The following is a 10,016-nucleotide window of genomic DNA, read 5'->3' on the forward strand; positions in this document are numbered from 1 at the left end:
CCCACGGCTTCTTCTCCTCAAGGTGCGCCTACTCGTTTCTCTCCTCCGACCACGAGATGGATCTCAATGATGGGTACATCTGGAGCTCAAAGGCACCTATAAAGGTCAGAATCTACGGTTGGCTTCACTGCCGTGACAGGTTGAGCACGATGGCGAACTTACATCATAAGACCATTACCTCTTATTCGGATTGTCCGCGGTGCGCTCTCACTCATGAGGACGCATTACACATCTCCATCCTTTGCCCATACGCGGTTCAGGTATGGGCCCTCCTCACTCCATCGACCGCCTTTGGGAGACTACGACACCAGTCGGCCTCGACATCAACATTTGGCGTACTGTTGCCCTCGTCATCCTCTGGAAGCCGTGGGACTTCAGGAATGTTCGTGTCTTTCAAAACGAGCTACGCACACCCCTAGTTACTCTTCGATCGGAACCTTGTTTCGGACTTTACGTTTTGGGTCTTAAGATTGAAGGACCTACTTAGTAGGAAGGCTATCATATATTGGCGCCTATACCTCTCCTCTCGTTTTAATCTATGATGTAACCTGTCCTCGGACCTTTGAGTAATATATTCGGGTGAGGAACCTTTTCCTTCCCGTGATTGTTTAAAAAAAAAAGTAAGTGCCGCTTGCGGAAGAAAGCTACACTGAACGTGCGAGTTTGTGCCACCGTGAGTAGCTTACTCATCGCTCACTCACTCAAACGTGGTAGTTTTTTGTGCCGTGAACCGTGAGTAGTTAACATATGTGGCTGCTGAGTGAGTGATTGGAAAGGTGAGTCGTTTGTCTTGTTTCCTAGGACGGTGGACCGTGGCAAGTGCAGGTTCTTCCTTTCTCTCTTTCTTTCTTTCTTTCTTTGTCAATATATAGCTAGCTCAAAAGCCATTGGAAAGAAAGCTCAGTTTTTTGTCTTGTTTCCTTGCTTGCCACTCGTACAAATACAAATACAACTACTGAGGTGAGGTGAGGTGCCAAGTGCCATTCTTCCTCCTCCTCCGGCAGGGGCAGGGGTTAGGTAGGAGGACCGGTGGATCCGGCGATTTAGGTGGAGCACGCGGCGACGACCTCCCATTTCCTTATATATATGCATGCATGGAATGGAGCCTAACCTAACAAACACTGCAGTGCACTCTCATGATCTGCATCTGCATCTGCATGCCCGCGCCTGCAGCTAACCAACAAGCCATCATGGACCACGACCTGCTCCTGCTCCTCGCCTCCCTCGCCGCCGCCGTCCTCGCCGCCGCCGTCTGGCACCTCCGCGGCCATGCCAACGGACCCAACGTGCTGCCGCTGCCGCCGGGGCCGAGGGGCTGGCCGGTGCTGGGCAACCTGCCGCAGCTCGGGGACAAGCCGCACCACACCATGGCCGCCCTCGCGCGCCGCCACGGCCCGCTCTTCCGCCTCCGCTTCGGCAGCGCCGACGTCGTCGTGGCCGCCTCCGCCAAGGTCGCCGCCACCTTCCTCCGCGCCCACGACGCCAACTTCACCGACCGCCCGCCCAACTCGGGCGCCGAGCACGTCGCATACAACTACCAGGACCTCGTCTTCGCCCCCTACGGCGCCCGCTGGCGCGCCCTCCGCAAGCTCTGCGCGCTCCACCTCTTCTCCGCCCGCGCGCTCGACGCCCTGCGCTACGTCCGCCAGGAAGAGGCCCGCCTCATGGTCACCCGCCTGCACCTCCTCTCCTCCTCCTCGGGCCTGCCCGTCGCCGTCGGCCAGGAGGCCAACGTCTGCGCCACCAACGCGCTCGCGCTCGCCGCCGTCGGACGCCGCGTCTTCGGGCACGGCGTCGGCGAGGGCGCCAGGGAGTTCAAGGACATGGTCGTCGAGCTCATGCAGCTCGCAGGCGTCTTCAACATCGGCGACTTCGTGCCCGCGCTCCGGTGGCTCGACCCGCAGGGCGTCGTCGGCAAGATGAAGCGCCTCCACCGCCGATACGACCGCATGATGGACGGATTCATCAGCGAGAGGGAGCACCTGGCCGACGCCCAGGGGAATGACCTGCTCAGCGTCATGCTCGGGATGATGCGCCACTCGCCGCCCGACGACGACCAAGGGATCAACTTCAATGACACTGACATCAAAGCTCTACTCCTGGTACGTACTACTCAAAAATGTGTTTATTGCTTCGCCTAACTAAAAAATGTGGTTTTGTCGTTCTTCCCAAAGAAAAAAAGACTTGAAACATGTTCCTTGTTTTAGAATCTGTTCACCGCGGGGACGGACACGACGTCGAGCACGGTGGAGTGGGCGCTGGCGGAGCTGATACGACACCCGGACGTCCTCAAGAAGCTCCAGCGCGAGCTGGACGACGTTGTCGGAAATGAGCGCCTCGTCACAGAATCCGACCTGCCTCAGCTCACCTTCCTCGCCGCCGTCATCAAGGAGACATTCCGATTGCACCCGTCGACGCCGCTCTCCCTTCCCCGGGTGGCCGCAGAGGACTGTGAGGTGGATGGCTACCGGGTCCCCAAGGGCACCACCCTCCTCGTCAACGTGTGGGCCATCGCCCGTGACCCGGACTCATGGGGGCCCGACGCACTAGAGTTTAGGCCCGCCCGCTTCCTCTCGGGTGGGTCGCATGAGAGCGTGGACGTCAAGGGGGCCGACTATGAGCTCATTCCGTTCGGGGCGGGCCGAAGGATCTGCGCGGGCCTCAGCTGGGGTCTCCGAATGGTCACTCTCATGACCGCCACGCTCGTGCACGCCTTCGACTGGTCGTTGGTTGACGGCATGACGCCCCAAAAGCTCGACATGGAGGAGGCCTATGGTCTCACCCTGCAGCGGGCCGTGCCGCTAATGCTTCAGCCCGTGCCCAGGTTGTTGCCGTCGGCAGCTTATTACACGGTGTGATCGATGTTTCATCATGGATCTTAATTTGTGGTCTTCCGGTTCTTTGCGATCCAATGTATCTTGTGTCAGTTAATTCATGATATGATATTCATGTCGGCTGTAAAGGATGTACGCGCTGCGGCGGCCGGGTTATCAACTACTTCTTCTATAATTTGATATAAAAACGTTTAGATCATTAAAGTAGTGATCTATTTTTTTTCATATTAATAGTTTATGAAGGGAGTATATGCTCTAGTAAAAAAGGGAAGAACGTTTTGTTTTTTTGAGGGGGAGTGGAAGGCAGGACGATTGGAGAGGTACAGTCAACGTCACTTCCCTCCTCATATTTCTGGTTTTGTTGCTTAACAATTATAATGTACACATTGTATGTGTTGGCGTTTTGTTGGCTATATAACCCACTTGGGGTGACAGAATCTTTGAGGGTTAGCAGTGCACATTCTTATGTGAGAACGCAACCAAATTCCTCGTCAGCTCATGGAGAATAATCAGTACTACTTATTACTCTTTCCGTCTTAAAATTCTTGTCTTAATGTAACTAATTATTCCATTTGGCATAGAAGACACGTTCTTCAAAACTCTCGCATTGAAACGCCAGTATTTTTACATGGAAAACTCCCAAGTTGAGGGGGAAAACATGGGCCGGATCCATCAATTTTTTTGTCCGCTATAATGGAATTTTATCTTTTTCTTCTCGAATGAAGGTTAATCAATCTGATTTTTGTCACTTGTGTTGGTGTCTGCTAGATGGAGGGTGAAGACCAAAATGATACTAGCTAGGTCCTAACCCTAATGGTAGTCATCTTTGCCACATGCTTGCGCTGCCTAAAAGGCTACAATTTATCTTCTCCTTCCATTGCCTTGCTGACGGTAGCCAACGACCCTCTCTTCCTCCTTGACACTACATCGAACAGCATCGCCAGATCCTCCTCATCCGTCGCTCCATCGAACGATTATTGGGCCTTGTGTTTGATGGCGCGAATGGCACGTAGCCGACCACACCAGCTAACAGGAAGGAAGGAAGGGCGGCCGCTCCTCCTACCTACTCCTACTCCTATTCCTGTAGCTCAACAGTGCAGCTGCAGAGAGGCTGGCTGACTAGTGGCGTACGTACAGTAGCTGTTACACTGTCTACTCCACTCCACTCCACATATACATGGGAAAAAAGCGACTAGCAAAGACAAGAACTGAGCTTTCCAAAATTGACTTGCCAACCTCCTCCTCCTCCTCCTCCTCCTCCTCCTCCTCAAGGGGCCCAATGAACTCTGCGTCTGCATCACTAAGAGCAACTCCAACGGGGCAATATATTTCGTCGGCCGCTCTTCGTTTGGGTCGGCACGGACAAAAAAGATGACCCAACGCGCCGATCCATTACCACAACGCGTCCGCGTCGATCCATTTTCGGTCTAAATTGGACTGAAATGCGTCGGCGCGAACGCGAAGCGGACGCGCGCGCCCCCTCGGTGTCCGCCCACAACCACCGCGGTTAACATAATTTATGACGGCCGCCATCCTCGGGCCCACGCGTCGGCGACCGCGGCCGGCTTTTTTTATTCCGAGCGTGTGGTGGGTTCCGCCACCCGCTTCCAGAACCTGTCCCCACCTCGCCACCTCCTCGGTGACCGAAACCCTAGCCCACCATAGTCGGCGGCTTCCCGAACAAGGGCAAGGCCCCGCTCTTCCCCCGCGCCACCTCCCTGCCTCGTCTTCCCAGCCTCGCCAGCGCGTGAGCGTCCCGGTGCACCAAGGGCGGTGGCACTGGGAGCACCGCCTCGCACTTCCTTACCCCGACGTCACGCTGTCGCACAGCTGGCACCTGGATCCGGAGAGGATTCCGGTGCCGGCCGTGCCGCCGTCGACGCGGGTGCATCTGGAGGAGGTGACTAAGTGGCGGCGTCTGCTAACGACGGAGCAGCGGCAAGACCCCACATACGCAGCCGACTCCCCTAATTGGGAGGTGTGGTTCGCGGTGTAGCACGAGGAGCAGCGCCGCTGTGGCGTGCGCCAAGTGCAGCCATGAGGCCCTCCGCTGCCCCCGCCTGTCATCAGTGACGAGGACCAGGAGGTTGAGGCCGCCTACCAGGCGGCGCTCGCCGGTGTCCTCCGCGACAGCGAGGAAGAAGCTCGGCGCGTCGTCGAAGAGGAGGAGGCATATCAGCGGCAACTCGCGGAGGCCATGGCACTATCGGTCACCAGCGACTAAGTCGTGCCACCTCCGCCCGAGCCCGAGCCCGCTGCCACGGCAGATCTACCAGTAGACCGGCGTCGTCTAGGAGTTCGTCAGCGCGCCGCCCATCTGGCTGGGTGCGACCCCGCTGCAGGAGCAGACCTACCTCGAGCATTGTAGGTCGGTGCACCTGCAGGCGGAGTCCGCCGAAGGCCTGCGGCTCATGGAGCTGGAGAAGGAGGAGGAGGAGGAGCGACGGGAGGCGGAGGAGGAGCGTGCTCGCGCTGCTGCGCTGCCACCGCCATCACCACAGCCCGCGTCGGCGGGGCAGATGACGGAGGCGCAGACAGCTGCACTCTGGAACTCGGCATTCTCCTAGGCCGGCCCTGCACCAACGCTGGTCGACCTCACCGGCCCCGACGACGCCGACGACGACGACGCCTAGGGCTGCATGGACGCAGTTTTAGGCTTTTTTATTTTAATTTAATATAATATGGACGCGACGCGTGGACTATCGCCGGCTTTTAATGTTTAATTATGTTTTATGTTTTTTTCTCACTGAAAAAAAATGGGTCCGGTCAGCGTTGGGCGCATGAGTCGAGCCATTTGCGGACGCGGACGTTCGTGTCTGCTTTGCCGACCCAAACGGACAAAAAGCGAACGAAATCACTGGCCGTCTGGGTCGACCCATTGAAGTTGCCCTAACACACTCGCTCACGAGAGCCACGTGTGTGTATATACTCTATTAGACAACCAGGGTGAGGAATAAGTTATTCTTCATCCTGGTTAAGACGTAAATTTCTTACATGCATGAGGTAATTTTACGGTTATACTTTTCTTCATGGAAGATTCAGTGAGGCCGTAGTCTTACCTTTTCTTTCTGTCAGGCCGCAATCTTATCTTTTCTTTCTATCAGACTGTAATCTTACCTCACGTACTTTCTTTTTTACCTTTTACAACCTTGCCGTGAGAGTTATTCCTCACCCAGGATGACCAATAGCGCGAATATATATATATATATATATATATATATATATATATATATATATATATGTGTGTGTGTGTATGTGTGTGTGTGTGTGTGTGTGTGTGAGACGTTGACAAGTCTGGGTTCTGCATCAGTGGATTCAGTGAAGGGCGACACAGGACAGAAGAAGGCAGTTGGCATCATATTGTTTTCATACTTGTTCCGATCGATCCAAGAGGAGTGGGAATCAGACTACTAGTCCATCCTTAGATTGATGCAACGACGGTGTGATTAAAGAGGTTGGCCTAGGTAGTTGGTTTGCATGTTGCATTAACTGTGATTTGTTTCCCGTCAACTGCTTCCTTAATCAGGCAGACCTACCTCACTTTAGCAGTAACCTCCTCACAGGTTCATCGTACGATGCTTTGAAATCTGCATTAAACTAGAAGAAACCGGTGCATCTGATGCATGTTGTTGGCCAGTTTTTTTGTAACTGGAAAGCACATGCTATGATATATGGAAGCATGTTCTTCGTACTTGAAAAAATCGTTTTGCTTCTACATCCTAAAGAATTTGATTCTATATGTAGAAGATTGTTTCAATATGGTGAGATTTGTGCCCATAACGACCTTTTTTTTAGAATACGGGAAATTTTTCGTCGAATGACCAATACATCTATCACCAATGCAACAATAAAATGCTTCCAAAAATACAAATATTTGATTCCATCAAACACCGTTTTTACCATTCTTATTACTTGTGGTTTTGAAGTAATTAAATTGGGACTCTGCTTCAAAAGAATTCGGTATTTTGGGTCCAAAGGAATGGGAATTTGCTTCCTAAAAATTTGGTATTTGCGTCCAACGAAATGGGAATTTGCTTTCTAAAAAATTGGTATTTGTGTGCGATAAAATGGGAATTTGCTTCCAAAGAATTCTAAACTTGCATCTAAAGAAAATGAGGATTTGCTCTATATAGACAAAAATAATTCATGTGACCAGATTTTGCATCGTGTAGGCATAATGCAGACGCCATGCTTCCAAAAATATATATTTCGCTTATAAATCATCATAAAACGATTTTCATATATCCGAGATTTGCTTCCATACAAACATATATCAGTTTCAATCAAAAAAGAAAAAACGTATAATTTAAACATGGGGACATGTTTCCACGATGGTGAACTTTTATCTCAGCTAAACGGAGAATTTGCTTCCATGGTGGTCATGAAGCAATTCACCATCTACGGCCGGCAGTGGCACGATCTCAACGATAAGTGTGCAGATTGATTGTGGCACCGTGGCCGTGTTGCACCTTACTAACTTCTTCTATGCTTCCTGCAATCGAAAAGATAATCATAAGGTGTAGTTAACAATATTAGATGAATAAAACCTTGAGCGATGGAGAAGTCTACCGTGCTTAAAATAATGAAATGCCCCAATGGAAAAAAGAAACAATACAAACTATGGTTTTCGATAGATTAATGATACGTGCAATCCAGTTTCAAACTAGTGCATCAACCGATACTCACATGTGCTTCACACTTGTCGCCTACCTGCACATGCAATGCTGAGATGCAACATCGCTCGGTAATCCACCCTCCAGTGCCCTGCATGGCGTAAGAGCTTATCCCAGCTAGCCTCGTTTCCATCCTGAGACGGAGGTGGATCAGAGGCCAAAACTCAGGCTGCTAGTGGAATTAGGGCCTAATCCTGGCAGAGTTAAGGCCAGTGACGAGGGAGGTTACAAGCTCCTCGATGAGGAGGTGGCGGGTCAGTCCCTGCACAACCGTTGGACAAGATGGCGCAACGACGAGGTGGAACGGAGGCCTCAGATCTGTGGGTCAAAAAACTCGTGCCGCGCGATAGAGGAGAAGCGTTGACTCCTATGGCGATCTTGGCGACGTGACAGGATAGATGGAGAGAGTCAATTGACGGAGAGATTATAGGGTGTGTGCCAATAAATCGGATGGTTAATATGAGGCTTGATTTAAGGGCATCTCTCAACCGTAGGATTAAATACACATTGACGTTTCCTGACGAGTCTGACGAATAATTCTCACCAAACTTGTGTAGGGAAGTGTTTCCCATTACGTTTTGCTGGGACACTGGGCCTAGCCCAATGCCTGGGCGGCATGACCAAATGTTTCCTCTCCTTTTTCCATCGTGGAAAGGGAGGAGGAGCACACAGGTAGTAGTACGCTCTTCTTCAGGCCCTCTTTTCTTATCAAATATCTTATTATGGGGTTGTATGGATTTTCATATCTCTCCTCTTCCTTGCTTTTTTTTTTTTTTGCGAAGATCTCCTCTTCCTTGCTCTCCATGCAAAGAAATTTCTTATCAAATATCTTATGGGATTGTATGGATTTTCATGTCTCTCCTCTTACTTGCTCTCCATGGAAAGAAATAGTCGTTCTCACGCAGGTTGCTTTGCTACCTTGCGGTTTCTTGTAGCTCGTGATTCACAAAATTGCAAACAAAACATTCAAACGGATTGGAAAACAAATTGAACGCTTTTTAAACCATGAAATACTAGTTGAAATTTCAAACATTTCTTCAATCTCCCAACATTTGTTGAAAACTGTACAAAAATGTCGAAATATTTCTTTGAAAGCATCCACATTTCTCAAAAAAAATGGAATTCCAAACTTTGGACATTGTAAATAAATTTTAAAAAATACAACATTTTTGGAAAAAGTGAACAAAAATTGTAAGTCCAAACATTCATTCCTAATTTTTTTTAACATTGTGAATAATTTTTTTTTAAAAAGTGAGCAAAAATTTAGAAACATGAACAGTGTTTTAAAAATACAAAGAAATCTTAGAATCTGAACGCTGTGGATAACAAAATTTAGTATGCTTTCATGAGATATATTTTTGTCTTTTTTACACAACCCACAAAAATGCAGGTTTTCCTGAAACTTGGAGAGCGCACATAGAATATCCAGATGTACGCGTAAATTTTTTATTTGGAATTTTTTGACATATTCACGAAAAAATCCATGGCAGGAGTCCCATGTGCCAAAGTGAGTTTCGGGCAAGATACCCTTGTTAGGATAACCGGAATCAATCAAATAATACCCGTCTGAAGGATATTTTAAATAAAATTCATTTTGAGAAAGTATTCACAACGGACATCAATCATCTATGTTTCCTACCGTTATCATAAATCATTTCTTTGTGCAAATAGATTGCCCTTTGAAGTATGGGATGAGACATTTCTGTCCACTCCTTAGCACACTTGCACTCCCTCCGTAAAGAAATATAAAAGCGTTTAGATCACTAAAGTAGTAATGTAAATGCTCTTATATTTGTTTACCTCTACTAAAGTAGTAATGTAAATGCTCTTATATATTTGTTTACCTCTACTAAAGTAGTAATGTAAATGCTCTTATATTTGTTTAGAGAGGTAGTATCAAGCATTGGCACCCAGTTGTCCAACTAACGCTTATGAAACGCATATCAAAATCAAAAATTGCCAAACACACTCTGAGATGGAATACATGTCCTTCCAATGAACCTCACTTCTTATTCACCAGTATTTGGTAAGGGGCATTCTTGAAACAAATTAATCAAGGAAACAAATTGTGCAAAATCATCTAAGCATAACATCAAGGTAAATTCTTGACCGTAAAAATTCAATGCACAACAGAGTACGTTACACTGACACAAGTAGTGATCTCATAAAATTTACACCACATATAATAGTGACAAGAATTTGTAATTTCAAACAAACAGTAGAGTACTCGATCAAGGTAAAGTCTTGTATGGTGAGGGTGAAGATTGCATCTCCCGGATCACTTCTCGACTATGTCAAATGAATCAAAACTGCATTGGTGCTTACTTCCTACTCCCTCCGTCTGGAATTACTTGTCGCTGAAATTGATGTACCTAGACGTATTTTTAGTTCTAGATACATTAATTTCTACAACAAGTAATTCAGGATAGAGAAAGTATTTGTGAATAAACTGCAACAGTACAGTACTTCCTGATTGTATCGGTATTTTGGGACTGCTTCACTCCACAAC

The 10,016-nt window shown here is 48.7% G+C and overlaps 1 protein-coding gene across 1 annotated transcript; it reads left to right on the top strand.

The window, feature by feature from the left end:
• Positions 1 to 1,033: 1,033 nt before the first annotated feature.
• Positions 1,034 to 3,212, top strand: LOC123421981 (flavonoid 3'-monooxygenase CYP75B3-like). The gene is made up of 2 exons (XM_045107641.1): positions 1,034 to 2,102; positions 2,208 to 3,212. Exons 1-2 carry the CDS (start codon positions 1,137 to 1,139, stop codon positions 2,856 to 2,858), a joined length of 1,617 nt encoding a protein of 538 aa, XP_044963576.1. The 5' UTR covers positions 1,034 to 1,136; the 3' UTR covers positions 2,859 to 3,212.
• Positions 3,213 to 10,016: the final 6,804 nt, after the last annotated feature.

The sequence above is a fragment of the Hordeum vulgare genome, chromosome 1H, assembly GCF_904849725.1.
Source record: "Hordeum vulgare subsp. vulgare chromosome 1H, MorexV3_pseudomolecules_assembly, whole genome shotgun sequence".
Lineage (NCBI taxonomy): Eukaryota > Viridiplantae > Streptophyta > Magnoliopsida > Poales > Poaceae > Hordeum > Hordeum vulgare.